Below are 27,625 nucleotides of genomic sequence, written 5' to 3'. Positions count from 1 at the left end.
GTGTTGTTCCACTGTCCAAAAGGCATTGAAATTTGGAACCAACTTCAGGCAGATCCATATCTTCATAAAATAATAAGTATAAGATTAGTTTAAGATAATTAAACTGGACTTACTTTATTAATAATGAAAAGTTAAAAGTACATAACTCGAACATGAAAAACATAAAAGAAAAGTACATAAAGAAAACATAATACATATCATAATAATTGATGAATTATCTAAACATGATTATTCTCTCCAAAGGTAAATTCACCATCAGCTTCACCATTGTCTATGAGGAAATCAGACACATCAAGGCTAGTTCCAGGGACATTTTCTTCATTAACGTAATTTGCTTCTACATGTTTTTCTTTCCCTTTAATGGAAGCCTGGTAAAGTTCTACCAAATGTTTGGCCGTACGACAAGTACGTCCCCAATTTCCAGTCATGCCACATCTATAACATGTTTCCTTTCCTTTTGTGGTGGCTTGATTTTTGTTTCCTTGTTGATGCCCCCTTTGAGTGTTGTTTCTAGGGGAGAAATGACCTCTACCACGGCCATGACCACGTCCGCGGAAATTTCCACGACCTCTGCCACGGTTATTATATTTTCCACGTCCACCTCTACGAGCAACATTTGTCTCGGGTGGATTTGAGCTTTCTACAGCATTTGTCTCATTGAATGCTTGAGACCCAGTTGGTCTTAGGTTGTGATTCTTTAACAGAAGATCATTATTCTTTTCAGCGACCAATAATGTAGAAATAAGCTCTGAATATTTTACAAAGCCTCTTTCACGGTATTGCTGTTGCAATACACTGTTGTTAGCATGGAATGTAGAGAGTGTTTTCTCTATCATTTGCACTTCAGTGACTGGTTGATCACAATATCTCAATATTGATACAATTATATATAGTGATGAATTATAATCACTGACAGAGTTAAAATCGTTAAATCTCAGGTTTGTCCACTCAAACTGTGCTGAAGGAAGTAGTACCCTTTTGTGATGGTCATATCTTCCTTTCAGGCTATCCCATAATTCTTTGGGATTTTCCACAATTAAATACTCAGTTTTTAAACTGTTATGTAAATGATGCCTTAAGAGAACTATAGGTTTTGCTTTCTCTTGGTCAGTAGGAACTTTAACTTGAGCAGGGGCATCTTTTTCGTTTCCTGGGATGGTAATTTCTTTGATTGTATGTTCCAATCCCTGAGCCTTTAAATTCATTTGGGCATCAACTGTCCATTCAAGATAATTATGTCCGGACAAGTCTAATACGTCAAATTGTCTTTTCATCAAGTCTCCCATTTTAACTACAATCAAATAGATAATTATTATTAAGCCAATTAAGCAAGTGATTATTAGAGTAATCATATTATAATCATAATAATAAGCCATTTAAAACAAATTTTGCTTCTCCCCCTTGGGTTATTATTATGATTTACAAAAAATTAAGCTAAAATAAAGCATGATAATTACGTTAGTTAAACAACAACAACAATAATAACAATAATAAAGATAATATTAACAATAAATACTACTACTATTCCAATAAATTCTCTAACTATGCTAAATGAAGCAGTTTCAATTGAGCTGCAGGAACTGAAGGACATGCTCAAAGATGTCATCTCAGAACTCAAGAGCAATACAGGCATGGTGGATGCTCTAGAAAGAGTTGTGTCTGGTTGTGCTGTTGATGCAAAGTCACTACTTCTCCAGGTTGCTCAGGCGAGGGATGAAGCAATCAAGCAGGTGGTGGAGAAGATTGCAGCTAAGATTGATGATCTCACTGCAGAGGAAATCTGATCATGTTCCTGTTTCCTTAGCCTATGATGATGCTGTTTTTGTTTTTATTCTGCTATTTCTGAACAATGTTTTTCTTTTGGGTCTGTAACTAAACCAGGGATTATTAGCTGTTTTTTTTTAAAACTTTGTGGATTTGATGCACTTTTGGCCGATGTTTAACATTGGTTTTGGATGGATGTTTTGTCAATATTTTGTGCATATTTTCTGCTTTGGATTGCTTATATGATCTCTGCCATATCATTAAACCATGTTATGGTGATGTGCTTGAGATAATTTGCTATATACATTGTGTATTTTTGATAATGCCAAAAGGGGGAAAGTATACAGGCAAACTACTTACACACTTATCATCCATCTCTGTCTCCAAATTTTTGTGTCTCTCTGATCCTCGGTCAGGTATAAAACTTGAACAATTCAATTTCTTTTTCTTTTCGGTAGTTTAATTGATCTCTTAACTTGATTTTTGCTCTAACATGTTTGCCTTGTTTGTCATCATCAAAAGGGGGGAATATTGTTTCCCTTGATGTTTTGATGATAACACAAGTCAAATAAGTGGACTAATGATTTCTGTGAGTCTTGTGGTTTATTTATAAGTTGTAGGAAACACTTAAGGCAGAGGAACACGAGGAGCTAAAAACAAAAGAGATCAGTTGCAGAGTTCCTATAAAGGAACTAAAGCTTCAGAGCAGAAGCTAAGGAAAGAAGACTCGGAGCTGAGACTTCTTAGAGAAAATAAAGTCTGAAATATTTTCTGTTTTAGGTTTTATGTAAGTGAAAATTAATTAGGAATTAATACTTAGTGGAATGCGTTTAAAAAGATAAGTAGTATTGACTTGCTAAAAAATAGGAATGTTTGTTTGGAAAAATATCTTTTTTCTGATTTTATCCTTTTAAATTGATATCTTTATTTTCAGAAAAATATCTTTGAAAACTAACTCCCTAAACTTGCGTAACTGACTGTTGATTCAGCCTTCATCACTTACGAATATACTGCTCCCTTAAGGCTCAATATGTCCTAATTTTTAGGACATGATTTGAGATATTTGGAAGTGGTGGATAGTAGTGGCGTTGATATGCAGCAGTGGTGAGTTAAGTAGTGGGAGGTATGGCGTTTTCTCCAAGCAATATTCTCTTATAAATATCGAAGTTGTTTTCTGGATAACTTCACCTTGCTCAAACACTTTTATCTTTCTTTCTAGCTTTCAAAAGAGACAAGAGTCGCATTCCACTTAAGTGTTTTTCTTAATTACTTTCACTAGAGTTTTATAATTGAGTTGTATTTTGGGAATTGGGAGTTTGTGTGAACTCTAAGAGAATTCAGTAAGAGAAAGAGAGAGAAGAGAATAGAGAAGAGAAGAGAAGAGTGGCAAGTAGAGGGACTTGCTGCTGGGAATTTCAAGGATCTTTCCTAAAATCTCAAGTGGTCGTGGTTTTCCTCTTATTAGGGCCAAGAGGTTTTCCACGTAAAATCTCTCTTAGTTTACTTTGAGTTCTTGTAGCTTAGATATTTTAATTCCGCAAAAAGTTAGCTCAATTTTCTCAAACTACAATTCACCCCCCTCTTGTAGTATTCTTCTAAAGTAACAATAATAATAATAATAATAATAATAATAATAATAATAATAATAATAATAATTGATTTGGGTATTTTATACCCGGCCAGGTGGCCCAATCAGAAAGCGCCACGTGTCCTCCATATAGGTGCCATTTGGACCTATGGAATGATGACACGTGGAGGGTGGACTCTTCTCTGTCCTACGTGGACTGAAGGTCCAGCAAGGACCATTCAGGTGGCGACACGTGTCACTCAAAAAGGTGCTTCAGAATCCTTTTGGGCACAGTGACACGTGTCACTCAGGCATTGGCCCTGGGATGGCGGCTTTCTAAGGTCCAAATCCCGAGGCGCCGCAAAACGGCGTGACCTAATTCCTAGGTCACCAGATCCTAGGAGGGGCACACTTTTGAAAAGGACCCTATTAATAGGGATATTCTGGCATTTATGTCGGGGAAAGAGAATTTTACACGCAATACGAGACAATACATCACTTATCACACTTTACCTGAGCTTGGAATCCGAGCAGATAACTTTATTTCCGCACGTTTTATTACCGAACGTTTACTAACTTAATCTTCGGAGGCGGACCCCCGACCATCCGGCGGTCCGTTTGCTTTGGAGGTACAGGCATCCTCAATTGAATCCAGCTTCAGGGTTGTAACTCTCCCAAGGGACAAAAACCCCCGAAACATTTGGCGCCGTCTGTGGGGAGAGTACCTCTGAAATGGCTTCACAAGAACCTGTACCAAATCCAGAGGCCATTCGGCCTCCAGATGATATACCGGTCCAAACGGACCATGACTCAAGGGACGACGCTGACGTCGAAACCTATGTGGATCCAAATGGATCCCTCATCTCTAAGCGCATCCGCAGTAAGGAGAGGCGGGAGCGCCACCATAACCAGGCAGGGCCAAGCAAAACTGCTGGTCAGCCAAAGAAGCCCTCGGGGCGGCCGGTTGATCCTTCCCAGGCGGCAGGATCAACTCCCGTCACTCGGGATGAGCTAATGTCACTCCTAAGCAGCCTCAGGGGTGAAATCAAGCAGCTCGCCTCAAAGAAGTCGCCTACTCCTAGAAAGGAGCAGTCGGCCAAGAAGCCAGCCCAAGCTGACAAACAGAAGTCGGTCAGGGACCGTTAGCCGACTCCTCATCCTGCTCCTAAGGAGAAGGCCAGGCCCTAATTTGACCTTAATCGGCTCCTTTCCCAAGAACGGGCGCAAGAAAACCCATCCGACACATACAGCCGGATGGTAACAAGAAAACGTTCTCTGACGCTCGACAATACATTGAGGAGAGGAGAACCCAGCAATCAGAGTCGGCTTCAACGTCGACTTATCATGATAGCTTTCGGAATACCTCTGTGCGGTGTTCACAGTCTGTACATGAGACCCCAGCAAGCGGCCAAAGGGTTCAGTCTGGACCGCATGTGATTCAGTCCGCCCAGTACATGGCACAACCATTGTACCAGGCGCCAGTTGTACCTTACATGCAACCTACCCTCTATGGAGGACAAGCGGCATACGGCTATCAGCCGATGGACTGGCAGCTTAGGCTGCAACACCTTGGAGATCAACCCTCTGCTTTCTCCAGGGAAATAACTGAAGCTGTACAACCGGCTAAAGTTAAAAACGTTCTGGTTGCAGCCTATGACGGGACCTCCAACCCAGAAGACCACCTGCTAGCATACACCCACCTCATGTATTTACAGGGGTTGGATGATGCCGCATGGTGTCGTTGCTTTCCAGCCACCCTGAAGGGCATAGCCCAGCAGTGGTTTGGCAACCTGCCGGCTGGATGCATAAATAACTTCAAGACGCTTGCGTTCTTGTTTGCATCAAACTTCTCTATAAACATCCCTGCCAAAAAGACAAGTCTTAACTTGGGCAATGTACAGCAGGGAGATAGAGAAGGTTTGCGTTCTTACGTAAGGCGGTTCAATCTGGTCTGAATCCAGATTCATGGGCTGTCTGATGAGGTCGCCTTCACAGACTTCTTTAAGGGTCTGAAGGACGGGTCTACTTTTAAGTACGAACTCGTCCGCAAACAAATCTTTACTCTGCAAGGAGCCTTGCGAGAGGCGGAAGCCTATATACAGGCGACCGAACTCTGCTCCTCCAATAAGCAGTCGGACCATAAGAAGTCCGACCGGCGGAAAGAGAGTCGGCATGCTCAGCCGGCTCCTAAGCCAGAAGAGAGCAAAAAGAAAAAGCAAGTCTGGGTCATTGATAACTCTGATCAACCGACCCAGAAGAAGAAAAGGGAGTGGAAACCGTACGTCCCAAGGTACGAATTCCACAAGGACTGTTGCTCCATCCTCTTGGAAATTAAGGATCGGCTAACTCTTGAAAAGCCGACTCTTATGAAAGGTTCCGCTGAAAATCAGAACAAGAACAAGCATTGCCATTTCCATGAGGATGTTGGCCATGACACGAACGACTGCTTTAGTCTCAAGCGGGAGCTCGACCGTCTGGCCGACAAAGGAAAGCTGAAGTCCTATGTGAAGTCCAAAGTGACTTCAAAAGCAAATCCGGGGCAGTCCAAGAAAATGACTCCCCAGCCTGCTGTGAGTGCCGAAACTGATGAAGAGCCGGTGTACACCATAGCAGGCGGATTTGCCGGTGGTGGCCCGACCATTCGGGGTAACAAGGACCATCTGAGAAAGATGGTCAATTCTGTTGAGGAGGGGGATGCATCAAGCGCATCCACCTTCCCTAAAGTTGTCATCACCGAGAAGGACAGAGGCAAAGTCCGTCGGCCGCATGATGACCCTGTTGTCATTGAGTGCAAGGTCGCCAACCAGCTGGTGGGCCGAATTCTGATTGACACAGGAAGCTCCTCTGACCTCATCAGCCTCAAATGCTTATCCAATGTCAAGTAAAAATCGGATAGCATGATGGAGGTCACCCACACCCTAGTTGGGTTTGGGGGAGGACTTGTGCACTCAGTCGGACGAATTGACCTACTTGTTCGCCTGGGAAGCAGGGGAGACGGTCGGCACATGACCATCCGTTTCCTAGTGGTTGAGGAGCTCACGGCTTACAACCTCATCTTTGGCCGTCCCACTCTTAATGAGTGTAAGGCTGTCATCATCCCTGCTCTCATGCTACTCAAGTATGAGAAGGATGATGGAACAGTCGGTTCCCTTAATGGGGACCAAAAGACGGCTCGAGAGTGTTACCTCTCGGACGTCAAGCCCGCGGCCGTAGCATCCGGTCGGGGCAAGCAAACAATCAACCTCGACGATGTCGAGGAAGATCAGTCGGCCCCACCAGCCGGAAAGAAAAGAAAGACTGATCAGCTGGTGGTGGTAAAAAAAGAAAAGCAATAGCAATCACTTACCGGGGAACGGTCGGATGATCTTCGTCCCCAGCCTGCTGGTGAACACATTGATATCCCTCTGGACGACAGCCGTCTAGAGCGGACTGTTAAGGTGGGGACGATTGCTTTTGCAAAGCTGGGTAAAAGCCTTCACCAGCTGCTGAGGGAATTCAAAGACATCTTTGCCTTTAAAGTGGAAGAGATGCCAGGCATCAACCCGGATCTCGCTGTCCACAAACTCCCCCTGGATCCTAAAAAGAAGCCCATCCGGCAAAAGAAAAGAAACCACGGCGAAGAAAGAAGTCAGGCGGCAGCTGCCGAAGTAAAAAAGCTGTTAGATGCCAAGTTCATTCGGCCGTGTAATTTCCCTGAGTGGGTAGCTAACGTTGTGTTAGTAAAAAAGCCGAATGGAACTTGGCGGATGTGTGTTGACTACACGGACCTCAACAAGGCATGTCCAAAGGATAGCTATCCATTGCTTAAGATCGACAGTTTGGTCGACTCAACAGCCGGACATGCCCTGATGAGTTTCATGGACGCCTATTCAGGTTTCCATCAGATCCCCCTGTGGAAAAAAGATCAAGAAAAGATGGCATTCGTTTGGTTTGAAGAAAAGATCAGGGGTTGTTCTGTTATACGGGGATGCCGTTTGGTTTGAAGAATGCGCCTGCTACCTTCCAACGAATGATTAATACGGTCTTCATTAATCAAATCGGAAGGAATGTAGTGGCGTACATCGATGACATGATAGTCAAATCCAAACAACAGGCGGATCACCTTGCTGATCTCTAACAATGACTAGAAATGCACCTCGCTTAGCCTTGGAGTCTTCTGGACGAATGCTCAAATGGGTGATTGAAATGCAAGGACTAGAAATCACTTACGAACCAAGGAAGGCAATAAAGGGACAAGCATTCGCTGACTTTATTGTCGAAATGACAAGGCTGGTTGTTCTGGACAATACAGACCAGGTTTGGAAAGTGTATGTGGATGGGAGCTCCATTGTGAACAGTTGTGGTGCAGGGATTATCAATCAGTCAGGTCTCTAACAATGAGGCCGAGTATGAGGCCCTGCTGGCCGGCATCCGATACTGCAAGGCGGCAGGGGCAAAGAAGATATCCGCCTGCTCTGATTCTCAACTGGTCGTACTCCAGGTTAATGGAACGTATGAGGCCACTCATCCGGCCATGATAAAAGAGTTGCAGGCGGTCAAGAGTGAAGTTCGGTCACTTGAATAATTTCATCTAACCCAAGTGCCCAGGTCATCAAACAATCAGGCAGATGCTCTGTCCAAGCTGGCATCATCCGCCTCCTGTGAAACGCCTCGGTCAGTTTTCTGGGAGGTCATGGAAAAAAGAAGTATATATGAGGAAGACCCCATTGGAATTCTTGACCGAAGCTCAACCTGGATGGACAACATCCGGGCCTATCTTGCAGACGGCACGTTCCCTGACTCACCACAGGAGGCGGCTGTTCTGAAAAAGCGAGCAGCTAACTTCGAGTTGCGACAAGGAGAACTCTTCAGGGCTGGCTTTTTGAAACCCCTGTTGAAGTGTGTTACCCCTGAAAAGGGTAAGGAAGTCCTCGAAGAGTTGCATTTGGGATTCTGCGCCTCCCATATAGGCGGCAGATCCCTCGCGGCCAAGGCCAGGCGGCTTTACTTCTGGCCAACCCTGGAGTCGGATGCCATGGAAATGGTGAAAAAATGTGACAAGTGCCAAAAGTTTGGCAAGCTCATCCATCGTCCGGCTACAGACCTGACGGCCATCCACAACCCAATACCCTTTGCCAAATGGGGCATGGACATTCTTGGGCCATATACGACTGCACCAGGCGGCAAGCGCTATATATTGGTTGCTGTGGATTACTTTACCAAGTGGGTAGAGGGGGAGGCAGTCAAAAACATCAAGACTAAAGACGTCATTTCCTTTATCTGGAGGAATATAATCACTCGTTTCGGGGTGCCCATGTCTATGGTTTTTTACAATGGTCCTCAATTTGAGACGCCTCAACTCAAGACTTGGCTGGGAGACCAGGGGATTATAAGATTAGAGTTCTTGGTGAACCTTACACTAGCGGAGATAGCTATTTAAGGTTTCGATTCAAAATAAGTGGTTAGGTTACTCCCCTTCTCTCGGGAGTCTAATCTCTTCTATTTCCCGAAGTTCCTCTTAATGCCTTATCTTATTGACCGAATGAATAGAGAATTAAAGGAGGGATGGGAAGAAAGCAAATGAAGATGCGCTTGATTCCGTGAACAAATCCATCTTCACTCACAGAAAGCACACTTCAATTTCATTGCCTGCCTGGCTTCTTCACTCAAGTTTCTTTGCATCAGTCGGCCGGCCGCAAGCAAACGACCAGGTCGAAGCCTTTAACAAGTTAATCTCAGACAAGATTAAAAAGAAAATTGAGCGGGCTGGTGGCCTTTGGGCGGATGAATTACCACACGTCCTCTGGTCCATCAGAACGACTGCTAAAGGGGCAACTGGAGAAACCCCATTCCTTATGGTGTATGGAGCAGAAGTTGTTCTGCCCATTGAGCACTATGAGCCGACTCTTCGAATCATGTTGTATGATGAAGAGGCGAACTGGGAGGCCATGCGCCTAGCATTGGACTCACTACCAGAGCGTAGGGGCAATGCTGCCTTGCGCCATGAGATATACCGTCTGAGAATGACTCGGGCTTACAATAAAAGAGTACACAAGCGTCCTCTCAAAGTGCGGGACTTTGTGCTACGGAAAATGGAGGCAGTCGGTAGGGCGAATGAACGGGGAAAGCTAACCCCAAATTGGGAAGGCCCCTACCGAATCTATGAGGAAGTAAGAGACGGCACCTACCGCCTGGAAGACCCAGACGGCAGGCAGCTGCCCAGAACTTGGAATGTAGACAACTTGAAAAAGTACTACTTCTAAGTACGAATGTAAAGACCTCAATTTTGTAATCTCAAGTTTTGTTAATGAGAATATGCCTTAATTTCCCAACTTATCTTTTTATTTAAGTTTTTTAGTGTCGCCTGAATGCAGACGGCCAATACGTTTGTAGAGCGTCTGTCCCACCAGCAGACGCTCCAATCCTTCTAAAGGAGCCAATTGTTTTAGAACAGTCGTTCCTACAAAATTCATTAAGTTTATACCAACACTTGACTTAATCATTTAAGAGGCCTAAGGCTAGATAAAATCATGATGAGGCCCATGGTCGGATGTTAATAAACAAAAAGAGACCGAATGGTCACAATCTGCTCCAACATGAGTATGACCGTCTGCTCCAACATGAGTCAGATAACCGGCGACGTCCATTCAGTCGAATTCGTCGAGGAGAAGCATCTCCCATTTGGGTGGCACATTGCTCTACGAATATATCAAGCGGCCCTACCGAATGCTAAGGCAACATTCCCAGTCGTTTGTTTTAATCGAAAGTGAAATATAAAAGACCCGAATTTTCTATCTGTTTGGTCACTGTTTCATAAGTAGAGGCTAAGCGAGGCATGAAGCCGGATGCGCCTGTTATTGCTCAGGGGCAAAACAGGCGGAATATTTGATTAATATACGAGTTAAGTTAACTACTTAGACTTATTGAGGCTATTGGCCGGATGACGCCTGATCCTTGCCTATGGGGCAAGACAAGCGGACAATTATTTTTAAAGAAAATTGGTTAAGTTACAAACTTAGCATTTAATCTCAAAGAGGCCCATGGCCGGAGGCGCCTGTTTTTGCTTATGGGGCAGAACAGGCGGAGATTTCCCCTTAGCAAATTAGCTAAGTTGGAAATTTGAGTTTAGTTCGAGCCAATGGCCGAATGAACACTTATGTTTGCTAATTCTGGATGGACGTCTGCCGCGTGGTTTGGGGCAATCACCATAGTGATTGGTTGACTTAGAAACCCTAAATACTCTTCTAAGTATCAACAATTTCTAAGTCAATCAATCCAATAAACCGAAACCACTCGACATCCGTCCAGAGGCAAGGACATTCGCATGGTATACAGGTTATAATACTTAGCCAAAAACATGCAATGAAAAATAAAAATTCAAAAACATAAGGGACAACAATATGAATAACTTCAGCCAAATGGCCGAATGATTCAAATTAAAAATACCAATCGTCACCAGATGATTGGTTAAGATTGTTATCTGGCAAAGCCAGAAAGATTGTCAAATTACCCGACCCCTCGGTCGGTAAAAATACAAATACTCGGCACGCAGGCCAGAAAAACAAAGTACTTGGCCATTCGGCCGCAGAAACAGAAAACATAATAAGCTTAAGTGATCAGGGGAAAGCCTCTTCATTGGCAGCCGGCCTGTTGTCCCTCGGCTGCTCTTCATCATTTTTCTCTTGCTCCTCCGCCTGATCGTCCTCCTCGCCACCAGAGGACGACTCCCCAGAAGAGTCGGACCCAAAACTTTCCTCGGCCGCAGCATTCTCAGCCTCCTCAATCAGGCGAGCGCCGAATGCTTTGCTGGCTTCATCAAACTTGGATTTCCAAGTCTGATAGTCTGAGTCCGGCTGCACAGCCGCCCAAGTGTCCCGCATGATGGCATCATAGTCGCTCATCATTTGCTTAACAAGAGCCTCTATCTCTTGCTCAGCCACGGACTCAAACTTGGACTTCAGCTGGTGCTCCTGGTTGCTGAGGCGCTGCTCCAGGCGGCCCACCTTCTGCTTGGCTCTCTCGGCCTCTTCTTTGGCATCCACTACAAAAAAACAGCTTAATTACGACGGAAAAATTCCGTCGGAACACCCTATTTTCCGTCGGAAATCGTGTTTCCGACGGAATTCCGTCGTAACATGTCGTCGGAATAGTATTTGTCGGAAAAGTGTTTACGACGGAAATTTCGTCGGATTTAAGCATCGGAAGAGGTTTTCAAGGTATGGAAAAGTCCGTCGGAAATTTCCGACGGAAAATATTTCCGTCGAAAATTCCCGACGGAAATTTCGTCGGAAAATCCTTTTTAAAAAACAAAAAAAAAGCCCGCACCACCCCCCACCACCAATAGCCCCCAACGCTAAACCGCCACCTCCACCGCAACAAATTAAATACAAAAACTCCTCAAATATTCCCCACAACCACCACCTACCACCCTAAGCGAACCACCACCGACCACCTACACTAAAACTAATCTAGATCCACCCAACACTTAAAACCAACCCTCACCCACCCACCCACCTAAAACCGACCAGACACTGCACCCACACCAAAAACCGACCAGACACACTGCACCCACCCACACGGAATTCCGAACAATAACCAAAACCCCACCAAACCCATACCCAGATCCAAGCACCTAAAACACCCAAACCCTAACCCAAACCCTGACCTAGATCTACACCACCGCCACCAACAAGTCCACCACCACCACCGCAATTCAACCACAATTCACTATAAAATTAAAAAAAAAATCTCAAAAAACAAAAATAAGTAAGAAAAAAGGTACATACCTTGAATTTCACCCAAAAAACCCCAAAATTGGCTCGAATTTGGGTTTTAAAGGTCAAATTCGAACCTGAAAACTCTAGATCTAAAGTTTTCAGGGTCGAATTTGACATGAAAAACCATTTACTTCTAAAAATTGGCGAGAAATCGACTTGAACACCACCAACCAAACTCACCGGCGTCTTGAACACCACCAAACCAAACTCTTCGGCATCATGAACACCACCTACCAAGAACAAAAGAAAGTAAGAGAAGAGGAGAGGCCGACAATGGAGAAAAAGAGAACAGAAAGGAGAGAGAAGAAGAGGAGAAAGGAAAACGAGAAGGAGAGGAAGCAGAGAGAGGATAAGAGGAGATAGGAAGCAGAGAAGAGGAAGGAGAGAGAAGAAGAGGAGAGCGGCGCATCAGGGAGAAGGAGGAAGGAGAGAGAAGGAGGAGAAAAGGATAGGAGGAAAGAGAGTGGAACCGTGATATTTTAGGTTTCCTCTAAAGGGGTTTTTTAAAGGTTTTTTTTTTAAATTAATTTCCGACGGAATTTCCGCAGTAAATTTTCGACGGAATTAAAATCCGTCGGAAATAGTACTGTACGAAGGAAAATTCCGTCGCAAAAGTCAAAATTTCCGACGGATTTCCGACGAACTTTTAGAATTCGTCGGAAATATCCGACGGAATAAAAATCCGTCGTAAATTTCGACTTTTGCGACGGAATTTTATGTTCGTCGGAACGATTTCGTCGCTATTTGTCTGTTTTCTTGTAGTGATCTTGAAGAGGCTCGAGCTTCTCCTTAAGAGTTGTAATCTCTTTCTTAAGGGAAGTGATGCGCAGGCGGGCCGAGTCCAGGTCCTTCTTCACCTGCATATTGGCTTCCACCTGCGAATACATCATATCAAGCGTCAGATACTCATTCTGAGCAATATCAAATTGAGCTCGATCCAAGGCGGACTCGGCCCGAGCTTTAGCGGCTGTTACCTCTTTGGATTTCTCCTTGAGGGGTTGCCTGAGCCCTTGGACGCGCAGCATGGCCTGCAAAAATAGCCGAATGGTTAAAACCAGGCGGATAAAGACTTGAGCTAAAAAAAAAAAAAAAAAAAAAAGAGAGAATTGCTTAAGTTAAGATTCATACCTCGCAGAGGTTCCCTAGGATGCCATCCAAGTCCAGGGTGCCGACTCCTCTGGCAGACGCCTTGTCGTCAGGATCAACCGCTCTCAGCATGGACTTGGCCATCTGGATTACAGTCGGCCTCTGCACAGGAACTGAGAAGGAAAGAAAGTTAGAAAAATAACACAAGTATATCTAAATGGAAGAACAATAAAGACGAATGGTTTTTACCGTCGTCCTTCGGTTCCTCCTCTGTCCCCAGACTCCTCTTCTCTCCTGCTGAGCCGACAGCAGCGGTGGGTTGCTTGAAGCCACCCTTCGATGCCCTCTGGGCATCCAGTTTGCTGATCTCCTTTTCAGCTTCGAGAGAAGAGGCGTCTGGGCCCTTCTTGGGCTTATGAGCAATGTGCTTCCGGCCGCCCTTGCCGGATGCGCTCACATCACCCGCCCTTGTCTTTTGGACCTTAGGGTCGGATGGTTTTGAAGGAGATTTGGAAGGCGCACCCTACATCAACACAAGATAAACGCCAGTAATAAAACATTCGGGCAAATTTAATATTGGTCAGAAATGAAAGTATAACAATTTCCTACCTTGGAGGTGCCGCCAGTTCTCTGCTCATCCACTTTGGTGTGAGTGGTTGCTTCTGCCCTGTTTAGGACATTCGACCTGTATCGAGCAGCAGATACAGCCGGCTTCCTTGTGGCCGAGAGCTTCTCCATTGCTTTGTCTGCAAAAATGAACAAGTGTTAGCACCATTAAACAGGTACTGAAAAGCAAAAGTAAATTGCATATAAAACAGACGGCCGACTACCTCTCGGCATTTCAGAACTTAGCCCACAGGCGGCTAAGAATGTTCCTTCTTCAAACCACTTGTACAAAGGGAGATAGCATTGAGGGGTGACCTCCTTGTCCCCATCATCATTCGTCCACACGGACACGGTAAACAACCCCGCGTCCATGATCTCCTCCTTTGCCCGCCTGGGAATGGGCGGCAATGCGCTCCTGCCTGCTAGGAGAGGTGGATCCTTATTCCACCTGTTATACTTTTGGTTCAGGCGGCTGTCGGCAGACTTGACTATGTAAAAATTAGTCCTCCAGTCTTTCCACTTGTTCTCTTTGCCAACAACCATCATGTACCCCTTGCAAGTGGTCAAGGTGTACCAGCCCTCACCGCCTCTAGCAGGCGCCCTGCTCAGATAGTGCATGTGGGCGAACGCTTCAAAGCTCGCCTCCACCTGCAGCATCTCACAGGTGGCAACGTACCCAAGAATATTGATCTAGGAGTTGGGTACATGTTGCCAGATACCCAGTTGGTATCCGTCCAAGATCCTCTCCACGGCCTGATGGAGAGGGAAGCGGAGGCCAGCCTGGAAGGCCGCTTCATAGCAGCCGAATGCTTTGTCCTGATAGCTGGCCAGGCTCGACCAGGTTATGGTGTCGCCCTCGTTAGGGGCCGACAAAGTGTAGCCATAGCCTAGGACGACCTTGCGCCTAAAATTGGCAAGGCCGGATGCCATGGCGCTCCGCCTGCCTGGCGGAACATGCTGATAGTAGGGGCTCTCTCCAAGCGCTTGGAAGCGCTCGGCTCGGCCCAGCTTTCCCCCCTATCCATTTCCAGGGACCCTCTGGCAGAATCTATTTTTGATCTAGCCTCCTCTGAAGTTATGGAAGCATTCTTTGAAGAAGATGACGAGGCCGACTCGTCATCAGAGCTCTCATCAGAGCTAGGGGACCGCCGATTGGTGCCAGCGGGGTCCTCCCCTAGACTCTCTTCCGGCGCCTGTCCAGAAGGCCCGGGTTGATATTCTTCATCCGCCTCCCCCAGGATTCCATCACTGGGAGTTCCACTAGATGTGGGCGAATGGTAATCGGTGGGGGTAGGAGGAAGATAGGAAGGGCTGTCAGGGTGTTCCGACAGCTCACTTCGAGGCACTCTTATTCAGCCGTCTGAATAAACAGTCGACCCATCCGAATGGTAGAAAACTCCATCGGAGCTACACTGCCTTGCTGTTCTTTTGGTTCTGGCCATAGTGTCCTTCACAGACACGGAAACGGTCGGATTCGGATAAGTTCGCAAAGCAGGGTCTTTGGCCAAGCATTCGGCACTGCTAGTTCTAGATTCAGCCGTCCCCGGTGACCGGTTGATCACTATCCTACGCCGTGCCGCATGCAATTGGGGAGCCATTTTTTCGAAAACAAACAAAAAATGAAGAGTAAAAAGAAAATACAAGCGTTACCTTTAGAAGAAGGGAGAAAGACGCCTAGTTGACTAAGGAACGGTCGGACTGTTGGCCGAGTGTCGGATGCTTGAAAAACGCTTAGGGAATTTTGAGATTCTTTAAGTCAAAAAGTCCAAGATTCTCCAAAGATTTGCAAAGGTGTGAATCCAAGGGGGGGGGGGGGGTCAAACTTCACTATTTATAGGGGGTAAAACCCTAATTTTTCCCTCCAGTAATTTTTGAATCTGACCACTCAGATACTGACACCTGTCACAGGAGTCACGTGCAATGCACGTGACCCCTGTGAGGGGCAAATGATTTGGGTATTTTATACCCGGCCAGGTGGCCCAATCAGAAAGCGCCACGTGTCCTCCATATAGGTGCCATTTGGACCTATGGAATGATGACTCTTCTCCGTCCTACATGGACTGAAGGTCCAGCAGGGACCATTCAGGTGGCGACACGTGTCACTCAAAAGGTGCTTCAGAATCCTTTTGGGCACAGTGACACGTGTCACTCAGGCATTGGCCCTAGGATGGCGGCCTTCTAAGGCCCAAATCCCGAGGCGCCGCAAAACGGCGTGACCTAATTCCTAGGTCACCAGATCCTAGGAGGGGCACACTTTTGAAAAGGACCCTATAAATAGGGATATTCTGGCATTTATGTCGGGGAGAGAGAATTTTACACGCAATACGAGACAATACGTCACTTATCACACTTTACCTGAGCTTGGAATCCGAGCAGATAACTTTATTTCCGCACGTTTTATTACCGAACGTTTACTAACTTAGTCTTCGGAGGCGGACCCCCGACCATCCGGCGGTCCGTTTGCTTTGCAGGTACAGGCATCCTCAGTTGAATCCAGCTTCAGGGTTGTAATTCTCCCAAGGGATAAAAACCCCCGAAACAACAACAACAACAACAACAACAACAATAATAATAATAATAATAATAATAATAATAATAATAATAATAATAATAATAATAATAATAATAATAATATTAATGACATAAATTAATGATAAGACAAAAGGAACATTTATTATAACAAAATGCACTTATAATCTACTTAGGAGACAAAAAACTTGAAGTACTACGGAGATTACATGCATTAATTCCCTTTGTCGAAAAACCGAGCGCTACTTATGTAAAATGATGAAAATCATCATTGCCATTAATAAAACTACTAGGGCCATAATTAAAACTAAGTATAGCTTTAATTTCCTTAAATCTTCTTCAAAGGTAAAGGAGTGTGGTGGTTGTCGGTTGTCAAAGGGGAACATGGTTTGTGGCCGGAGTGAATGTAGGAAGAAGAAGATGAAATAATTTGGGTAAAGTTTAAGGAGGGGATAAGGTTTGTAAGGTGAAATAAGGGGGGTGTAATCCGCTTTTATAGGTGGGTGAATTATCCATTGTAGTTTTACACAACTGTAAAAATATCACACAATGTTCTAGTAGACTTGTAAAATAATTGTAATCAAACTATTAATATTTATAAAAGGAAATAAGTATCACACTAGGATGCAAACCGTAGTGGTCCGAGAACCCTAATCTATTCATGAGGTCAAGGGTTCGAAACTGAAAGAAACATAAAAAGTGTGTAATCTAAAATTAAATAAATATAAAGGCTGCATCATTTTTTTTCCATTTTAGTAATTATGCATAAGTATGTAAGTATGAACATGATTTGTATGAAATTTACTCTATTAACATGCATACAACAATTATTTCCACATGCAAAAGTAATTATATGTTACTTTCTATAACCATGCATGAGAGTTACCAAACTAAATATCATAAATATAGTATGTATTGATATCCTCATTTTTATCAACATGGTTAATTATGTAAAGTAATTTTGTGGAGAAATATATTGTGAGTTTCTGGTATAGAGGATCTCATATGGGCAACTATAGAGCATACTCCTCAAAATATATTTTGTGAAAGAAATTGAAATCTTTCTAAAATTGGATAATCGGTATAAGTATACCTGATTGAAGATGGTGCTGATAACGTGTTATAATTTATATATATATAGAGAGAGAGAGAGCAAAAAAGTATTTTACTATCTGTAATATTATTGCACTACAGATGAAAATGAGAAAAAGGGGTGAATTTGCAAATGCATTTCACCGTGTATTTATAGTAGAAGCATGCTACCTCTACTAGATATACACAAGTCATACATAGATTACTACACTAGTGGAAAAAATCTCATTCATAACGGGCTATTTGTACCGGGCAAAGCTTTGCCCGTTACAATTAAGATATTCGTAACGGGCAAAATAGTGTCCGTTACGAATACTTATTTATTTGTAACGGGCAAAATAGTGTCCGTTACGAATACGTACGTATTTGTAACGGATAAATTAGTGCCCGTTACAAATAAATAAGTATTCGTAACGAACACTATTTTGCCCGTTACAAATATTATATTACACGTATAGAGGAGTCCATTACTTGGCTTTTTATTAGGGTTTCACCTTTCATCTAATAGCCGCCAATCCGTCATTTACTCCCTCTCTCTCTCCTCTCCTCCCCGTCATTCACCTCTTTCTCTCATTTCGAACTTAGTCCTTCTCTCCTCTCCTCCATCAATCTTAGAGAAAAAATGGTTAAATTGGGGGTTTTGATTTGCTTTATAGAGTTTATTGACGGGGGTTTTGAACTTGCGCAACAATTTCTGGGAGCGTGTTGTTGTGGTTTGTTGCGAAGAGATTGCACTTTCTGGTGGTCTTGTTAGGCAGAAGATGAAGTATCTTTGTTTTCTTCGTAAGAGGATGAACACCAAACCTTCTCATTCTAAGATCTCCTAGTGTACTGTTCGAGGGTATTTCCTGTTTTCTCTGGATTTTTTGTTTTTCGATCTATTTTATTTGGTATTTTATATGTTTGATTGATACATGATGATATAGGATTGCTTCTATGTTTGAGAAATGTAATTTGTTTCATGAATTTTTTGCGATTTTTTAGTTAATTTATTTATGCTTGAAAATTGGATGTGAATTTATTTAGCTAAGTGTGATATTTACAGGATAGAGTACTTAATTCTGCCTGTTTTTGACTAAATCATAGTGTTTTTGGGTAGAAGATGATTTTTTTTCTCTTAAAAAAATGCTCATTGAAAAGGGACTATGGAGCTGATAATTACAATGAACTTATTTAATTTTAAAATCATTGATAAAAGTATACTTGACTTGGTTCTGAGGCATTTCTGCTGTTGTACGATATTGCAACTGTATATTTAACCAGATGCTATATCTTATCTAGACCTAAGATTCATGGAAGTTCTATGAAACTAAGGCTATAATCAGTGATGACCATATATTTCTATTCTATTTTGCGCTGGTATGATACTTTGGGTATGTGCCCTAAGTGCTTGGCTCTGCTTTTTTTATGCAAAACTAGTGGCCTAGACAATGCCCCAGGTTTATATTATTTATATGTAATGTAAGATTGAAAGAAATTTTATTTACTTAACACAGTTGGTTATAAAGGTCATACAATATAATTAATATCTAAATAATGTGTATATGCTATCCATTGGATTAGTCTATTTCAATTACAGAATATTATAGCTTTGGTATGATAAATAAACCAAATAAATTTTGATAAGATGAGTTTGTAAATTGATCGCCAGCTTAGGCATGATTGTCTCTGTACACGTGCTGCCTTGTTTCTTTAAGTTTAGCTCAAATTCTTGGTTGATGTTGGAGATATTTGTGTTTCTAATTCGGGCCATGCTTATTGCTGACGACTTCTCATTTTCCAGCGGAAGTAGAAAAATGACGCCCACATGGCTGTTAGGGATTTGAATCAAGCTCAGAAAATTAGTTCATCTTCATTTAAAGCACGTTTCTGCATGTCTGAAGCTCTATCTCAGGTTAGGATCCATTTTTTGTGCTACATACCTCTGGCATTTGGTATATCCATTAGATCATTTATTTGGTAATTAGAAGATTGTCACTTAGTGATTTGATAATTTCAGTTAAGCCCATTTTTAGCTAGAGATATCAACTAATGACTGCACATTTTCTATTAAATAAAAATAATTAAGAGAGAATTTCTTTTACACCCTCAACCTGGGACAACTGCCTAGCTAATATGAAATAGTTGTGTTTAACAACAAATAAGGCATTTGTTTCTTATATTGAAATATGACTGTCGTAATCCAAATATAAAAGTACTTTGACTTTTCTAATCTTGATAATTAAACTAGTGATCTTAATATAATTTTGGTGGCTGAAAATTTATTTCTGTGTTAAGCCTGATTTGGGATATTATATTCTTCTGGATGATCAATTTGATGTTTCCTGCCAAAGATTTTCTTAAGAAATCAACAATCAGGAAAAGGCTGGTACCTTGAAAGTTATTAGTCTTGTTCTTTTCATGAGAGACATGTCTTTATAGTATAAATTTCCCACCAGTGTATAGTAATGGATTAGACAATTTCTCAGATACCAATGTTCAGGAAATCCATATTGGATGCTAGGACAAACTATAAAGGACCTTGAAAAAAGGTAAACATTTTGATGATAAGAATTGATTGAAATTGAATCTTTTGGCACTGATTGTCACTTCCAAGTAGGATTTTTCTTTGTTATCGTTTAAATATGTACTACCTCCAAATCTGAAAAATATTGATACTAACTATTTGCATAGACTCTAATGCAACCCTTTGGCGAATCTAACAAGATCCCATGCAAAATTTTGAATATCCAAAGTGTGTAATAGTAAGAATTTGTGGTCAAAGTTTAACACCTTTCAGATTTGGAGGTATTTGAGAATTTCACTTCCAAAAATACTGGACTAAATCATGGGACTCTATCTGTAAAGATGCTGAGACCTTGGAATTCCTGTTTCGTTTTACTTTATTGTTACAAATTCGATCTTTAAAGATGCTCTAGATTTTGCTCTTGCAGCTCAGTCTCTGGATCCCTCAAGAGCCGAAGCGTTGGATAGTATAGAAAGTATACGTAAGGAGCTTTCAGCAGGTCTGTGTTTAAAACTTATAGTTACATTTATTTATATGTCTCTTTGAGTTAGGTTTTCGGGTTTACCATTTTTTTACCCAGGCAGGGGATGATTTGTTGAGTGTTGCCTCTTGAAGCTTTTATTTTGCATTATTTTTTGTTACTTTTGATGATGATGGGTGTTTGGCATTATTTTTTTACTCTCTTACCCCCCCCCCTCTTCCTGATTTTTATTATTATATGTGATCCAGGAGGTGAAGTTGGAAGTGAAGCTTCCTTGGTTGCATTGTACACGGCAGATAACATGTTGGACTTAGACACTTTTGATGCCAACTCCGAGCTTATGATTATGGGTGGGCTGAAGCGTGGTGTAACGCTGCCATCATTGGTTCGATGAAGGTTAGACTGGTTGAACCTTTGGGAAGTAGCTTTGCGAAGTATAGCAGCTTAGTGTTTTTATGTTTAAGTTTGTTTTATTAAATCGATGTACTCCATTGAAGTTGAAGATGCTCTTTTTATCATGAAAAAAGTAAATATCTGTCATTTTTTTTTATGAAAAATATCTGTCATATAATCTAACTTATCAAAATTTTATTAGGGAAAGCAAGTTGGCTGAGGCTGCCAAAACACTAGAAGTGAATGTGGGAAGCCAGGAACAGCACCTGATGCTGACCTTGGTCCAGTCGTGAGCAAGTAGCCGAAGCAGGTATTGAACCTTAATTCTGTAGTCTTGCTGTGCACCTGTCATAGAGTTTGTCCTGAATGTAGGTTATCAGGAAATTCTTAATACCCAAAACTCATGTTTCAAAGGTCTGTCATATGCTAAATTAGTTCATCTCATTTGATCCATCAGACAGAGATCTAATTTTAAGCATTTGGAATTTGTACTGCTTGGGCTCTTTAAGGGCTCATCAAATTCAGCCTTAGAAAGATCCTCCAGTTTAGTTCAATTACATCAGACTTAAAAATTATGGAAAATTCCAGTGGCTTTAAAACTAATATGATTAAATATTTCCCCATAGGCCATCCAGAATACAGGTGCAGAAATTGACTAAGTAGCAGGGTCCAAAGGAGTTGCAATCTTATTCCTTTTTCTATATATTGTCGGAATATTTGGTGATTAAGACCATTCTAATTCTCTTTTTCGCCAGAGGCACAAATAGTATGGTGTTTATCACCTGCCACCTGCTAGGCTGGAGCTAAAGGGGAATGTCCTCAAAAGTAGCTTGGTACAAGAAACTCTTGGGTGTTTGAGAAAAGGAGGATAGAACCAGACTTAGTATATGCAAAAGCTCCAAAATTTCTTGATGAAGTGAAGCAGCTTGTGCTCATGAAGAGTGCCCGTAGCCACTATTTAGTAACTGTTTGGAAGCCACCTAATGCAGGCTAGTATAAGCTGTTATGACTTGCAGACCTCAGACAGCTTAGTATAGCAGCAATTACACATCATTATGTCTCTTTTTCTTATATATCTTGCTTTTGGTTGAATTATTAAAGGAATTAAATGGAATTGGAGTAATTTCTTATGTTTCGTTGGAAGCTTGGAATGTTAGACTAATTGTTGGATAATAATTCGTGGGTTGATTAGCATATTTAGTACTTTTGTTACAGATGAATTGGGTTACGAATTGTATGACAATTGATGTATTTTATGTTTCTAAGTTGGAAATATGTTTATTTTGATGATTCTGCTAAATGATGAATGTGATTATTTTTCAGGTTGTCTTGAAGATTAATTGGAGGTAACTTGAAGATGGTGTTTGGAGGCAGCCTCGGAATTGAGATCAAAGTTGCAGCTACTCGGAAAAATGGTGGAAGATGTAAATTATTCAACACACTATTTTAGAGGAAAATAATTTAAATCTAATGGTAGTCTTATGTAAACTTGTTTAATTATTATTACAATTGAGATTTCCTTTGTTTTAGTTATTAGGAAATAATTAAAGCAGCTTTTGCGTGCTGATTGTATATTACTCGGTAATTATTAAGTGTGTATATATATATATATATATACTAATTGATATAAGTATTCAAAAATATTATTTTGCAAGCTAGCTGTCCAGCATGTGCTGGATTTTTTTTAATTAGATCTCAAAGTATTCGTAACGGGCAGAGCCTGTCCGTTACGAATAACCCCGTTATTCGTAACGGGCACCTGAAAATCCCGTTACAAATAACGGGGTTATTCGTAACGGGCAACATAAATGTCCGTTACGAATAATAGATTATTCGTAACGGATTTTTCAGCTGCCCGTTACGAATAATAGGTTATTCGTAACGGACGGTGCCCGTTACGATTAAGAAAGGCCATCCGTAACGGCCGCATACGTAACGGTCACTGCCCGTTACGGATGGGAAGTTTTTGCCCTTTACGGATGGCCTATTTTCAACTAGTGCTAGGTTTGGAAAATATTGCCTATGCATTTAATGGTATTGTCTAAAATATCAATAATTGTGTGACATTCACACAATGATACAAGTTACTTCATAACACTTTTTTTTTTGGTGCACACGAGGGGCAAGCCCCAAAAGGAAATACAAAGCTAGCAACTAGAAAAGAAAAACAAAACACACCAACAGAAACACAACCAAAAGAAAAAAGGAAAAACAAACAAAGCTACAAAATAAAATAGTCACTAGCACTAAGATGCTTCAGGAACCATCCTAGGTCTCGTGACCCCACCCAAGTCCTCCAATAAAATGGCACGAAGGTCCTCCGGGACCGCCTCAAAGATGACCAATTTCTGATTAGAAGACACTCCAAAATTTGCAAGCCAATCAGCCACTCGATTAGCCTCCCGATAGCAATGGTGTATTATGACTTCCCAATCCCGCTCAGAAATTAAAGTCTTGCACTTTCGGATCAAATGATAAAAAGGGGAGTTGGGAGGAATTGGATCTCCCAACATTCGAGCCACTGTGCTCGAGTCCACAGTTAATTGCACTCGTCTGTGCCCACTGTTCCATGCTATAGCTAGCCCACGTAATACCCCAATTAACTCAGCCTTCGTGCTAGTACAAATCAAACATTGTGAAGCAAACATTTGGAAGAGCTCACCCCCAGCTCCACGAATAACACCACCAGCCCCAGCTTGCCCCGGATTACCTTTGGACGCTCCATCTGTATTCAATCGCACCCACCCTTCTCTTGGGAAATCCCATCTAATTAACAGTTTTGTCCTTCGACGTTTACTCCTATTAGCTTCCCAAATTTCAGCCTCGTAAGCTCTTCGAATGTCACCAATTCGAGCAGCAATAATGCTTACTTGGTCAATAGGAATAGAGGCATCCCGGCTAAAGCTTCTCTCATTCCTCCATCTCCACAACCACCAACAAGTAGTGGCAAAGACTAGAGGCCAATCATTGTCTTGGGCCTTTAAATTATGTTCAATCCATTCCTTCAGTGACTGATTTTCCCACAGAATGTTGCTTCTATCACAGATTTTATTCCACACCATATTGGCAGCTGGGCAATCCCGTAGTATGTGCACGTACTATATTTTCCTCAATACAACCACATAAGAAGCAACGAGGGTCACTAGTCAGCCTTCGCAAGATCCTATTAGCATTCGTCATGGTTTTATCTTGGTAAGCCAGCCACAAAAAAAAATCGCATACGTTGCGGTGCTTGAATTTCCAGATGAATCGCCACACGCTCCTATTTTCATCATCAATCCCATCATCCTTCCGAATGATTTGCATAACCGATTTGATAGTGAAACCCCCAGAGCTCGAACCATTCCAAAATATGTTGTCAATTGCATCATCATCTTCAATTAATTCGTGAGCTTGAATCAATTGAAGAGTATCATTGGGTAATTAATCAGCAAAAAATTCACTCTTCCATCCCTGCGTTGCATCCCACATATCACTCACAGCAAAATGAACTATCGTAGAACTATTCCTTTTTTTTTTTTGACAACATAGAACTATTCCTAAAAAAAAAAAAAAACTACCGTAGAACTAAAAATTTTAAGGTACAGACGATTGTACCTTGCTCGGTACTGACAAAAACGCGGAAAGAACATACGACTATTTTGTGAAGAGCATTTTTTTTTTGGTGTTTAGAAAACCAAAAAGGACGGGGGTGAGAATCGATCGCAAGATCACCTGAAATCAGAAAATCTTTAACTACTTGAGTTATCCCTCACTCTCTTTGTGAAGAACATATAGTTGTTTTGTAAAAAAAAAAAATCCAATTTTATGTTTTTTTTTATATATTTGATAATATCTAAATATTAATAAAGAACATGATAATGTTATGTAATGAATACTATTTATATATACCCACCACAATTTGAAGACAAAATTCAAATAATATATTATAATAAGCAATTAACATTATGTCACAAATAAAAATACATTACACTGACAAACAAAGAACATTTCACATGGACATATGTTCTTTCCACTCTTTGGTGCAAATATGATCTTTTCATTCTAGGTATATGTTCATTATGTTGAATAATTTTGAGAATTGGAGACAAATTTCAAGTAAATAATTAAATTACTTACGTTATGGTATTGTAATTTAATTAGAAAAGATTATTAAAGCATTGTATACTTTGAACAATCTAGAACTCACGAAAAAGAAGAAGTAAAGCTGCTGCCTCAATGTTCGCCCGGTCAGCCGCCCGATCGTGGTGGTGCTCACCCGATCGGGCGCGAGGGTAATCTGGAAAATCGTCTTCTTCACCGCCCGATCGGGCAGCCGCCGCCCTATCGGGCGCGAGAAGACTCTTTGAATGACGTTGGTTTCCGCCCGATCGGGCGGCGGCAGCCCGATCGGGCGCGTGTCAGAGAGGAAAGTGAAACTGACGGTTTCGTCAATTTTGCTTGGAGAAGTTCAGTTATTTTCATGCCTTTTGGAGTAGATTATGCTTTAATATATATATGTTCTAAGAACATATGTTCATACACTTGAGAAAAATCAGAAACTTATTTTTCTTGAAACCTCTTTGCAACATATTATCATCATTATAAATCCAAAGGCTTATCTACATTGAATTGTAATCATCCTACTTGTGATTGCAATTGTTTCTTCGTTGTATCTCCTAAGTAAATTTCCGTGAAAACCCGGTTGTAGTTTAGGGTCGGAATTATACTTTTGGGAAAGTGATTCCGTTCACACCTCGAAGTTTTCCGGTTTAATTGTTTGCTATTTTTGTGACCCTTGTTCATACACAAATTCCCCAACACATTATATTTTAATATTATGTTCTTTTCACTCTATGTATATGTTCATTACATTTTAATAGTATGTTCTTTTCACTATAGCTATATGTTCATTATTTTTTAAATTATATTCTTTCCAACAAAACAGTTGTACGTTTCAGTGTACTAGCGCTTGCAGGGACCAGCGATTGAAGTAGAACAAAACAAAGTTAAAAGAAAAAATAAAATAAAAATAATTGATATTGTCGAGCTTTGATAGCCAACCAGTGAGCTGGAGCAACCCAAGGAAAAACCTTACGAATCTAGCAAGAAAATCCAAAAGAATTGTCCTAATATTATGAAGCAACCAAATGCATGAGACGTCATCCTAGTGAGAGAAGAGAGACCAATGTAGCACAATCTGAGTAGATAAGAAAGCAAAAGTGTCTTTTTTACATGGCAGATCGATAAAAAAAAAATACTCCCTACATACAAATAAAGGTTGAAGAAATTATTTATACATAATGGGCATAAACTTTAATGACACAAGTTATAACAGGTGAGTATCACTTAACGAATTTCATATGGTTGACTTTTATGAGTTGGTTTTTTAATTCATATTTTTTTGGAAAATTTGCTAACACCACCTTTCACCGGTCTTCCCTAAATAACACCACCTTTTGATTATTCCACAATAACACCACCTTTGACACATATCTGCCAAAAATAATATACGTTATTTAGGGAAGACCGCTTAAAGGTGGTGTTATTTTCGACAAATTTTCCTATTTTTTTTTTTTTTTGCAAAATTTGATTCTAATAATCCAACCTTTACTCGATTTTTTTTTTTTTATTAATCCGACCTTTTGATTATTCACCAATAATCTAAGCTTTACACCCCATTCTATTCTATTAGGCCAAGTTGACCTGCTACCAATTGTTCAGGTAATTTTTTTTTTCATTTTCAATTTTTTTTTTAAAAATAAGGATTTAAAAAAATAAATAAAATAAAAACAAAAGTAATTCTTCCACAGCCACCCAATTTCCCCTTCCCATACCACCCCCACCTCCCTGCCTCCCTTTCCCATCCTTTTCCGATTCCGACCACCCTCTTTGCCACCTCCCTACCTCCCATAATTCCACCTCACTCTCTCTCTCACTCTTACTCCCTGCAAATCCCACCTCTTCCTTCTGCCATTAAAATTAATTGACAAATAATACTCCAACAACCCAAAAATTTAAAATACGAATTTATCAATTTGGAGGAGGTGGGGGGTTTCTGGGTAGGGATCGGGTTGGGGGTTTATCTGGGTCATGGATTGGGATTTCGGGTTAACTGGGGTTTTCGGGTTGGGGATTGGGTTTGTCGGAAAATTGATCTACATTTCATAGTTGTTGGGTTGTGTGGGCTGTGTGAGAGTTGCGGTGGGTTGTGTGGCTGTGTGAGAGTTGCGGTGCGTGTGTTGGTGCGAGGTGGAGCAGGGAGGTGGTGGAGGTCAAGAGGGCTGCCGAGAAAGTGGAGGGGAGGAGGATGCTGTCGGAAAAAGGGAGGGAATGTGGAGGATGGAGGTGGTGGGGAAGAGGGTAGCCATTGATGAAGGTGAAAGGGAAGGATGGAGGTTGAAGGAAGGGGAAAAAATATTAAAAAATAATTTATTTTTTTTTAATTATTCCAAAATTATTTAAAATTATTCTGATTTTTTTTATATTTGGACGAATTATAGTGTGACACGTGGTAAGATCACTTGCTATTAGAGGTATGTAACCGGTTTGGCCTAATAGAATAGAATGAGGTGTAAAGCTTGGATTATTGGTGAATAATCAAAAGCTTAGATTAATAAAAAAGGATGGAGGAAAAGTTGGATTATTAGAATCAAATTTTCCTTTTTTTTTTTTTTTTTGCCCCTTTTGCTCTCGATTCACACATTTTTTTTTTTTTTTTTTTTTTTTTTTTTTTTTTTTTTTTTTTTTTTGCAACACATACAACTAGTGCATGTTGACAAGTTGTCCCTACATACAACACTACTAACAATTTGACAAGATTATGAGTCAAATCTAAATTGAAATTTAATGAAACTTGGACCTAT

The 27,625-nt window shown here is 41.4% G+C and overlaps 1 protein-coding gene and 1 long non-coding RNA gene across 4 annotated transcripts; one reads left to right on the top strand and one right to left on the bottom strand.

The window, feature by feature from the left end:
• Positions 1-218: 218 nt before the first annotated feature.
• Positions 219-1,286, bottom strand: LOC110730768. Its single transcript, XM_021910591.1, has one exon. The coding sequence runs from the start codon at positions 1,284-1,286 to the stop codon at positions 219-221; it is 1,068 nt and encodes a 355-aa protein (XP_021766283.1).
• Positions 1,287-17,876: 16,590 nt separating this feature from the next.
• LOC110730851 lies at positions 17,877-22,379 on the top strand. Of its 3 annotated transcripts, none has more exons than XR_002513158.1 (6): positions 17,877-18,241; positions 19,184-19,294; positions 20,319-20,405; positions 20,636-20,783; positions 20,983-21,090; positions 21,536-22,379. It is a non-coding gene; the product is annotated as an uncharacterized LOC110730851 (long non-coding RNA). The 3 variants fall into 3 exon arrangements; XR_002513156.1 differs by having other exon boundaries at positions 17,878-18,241; positions 22,104-22,379; XR_002513157.1 differs by having other exon boundaries at positions 17,879-18,241; positions 20,334-20,405; positions 22,104-22,379.
• The last annotated feature ends 5,246 nt before the right edge of the window (positions 22,380-27,625 follow it).

The sequence above is a fragment of the Chenopodium quinoa genome, unplaced genomic scaffold (genome assembly GCF_001683475.1).
Source record: "Chenopodium quinoa cultivar QQ74 unplaced genomic scaffold, ASM168347v1, whole genome shotgun sequence".
NCBI lineage: Eukaryota > Viridiplantae > Streptophyta > Magnoliopsida > Caryophyllales > Amaranthaceae > Chenopodium > Chenopodium quinoa.
The sequence above is the reverse complement of the archived record's forward strand: the minus strand, read 5'-3'. Positions and strand labels throughout refer to the sequence as shown.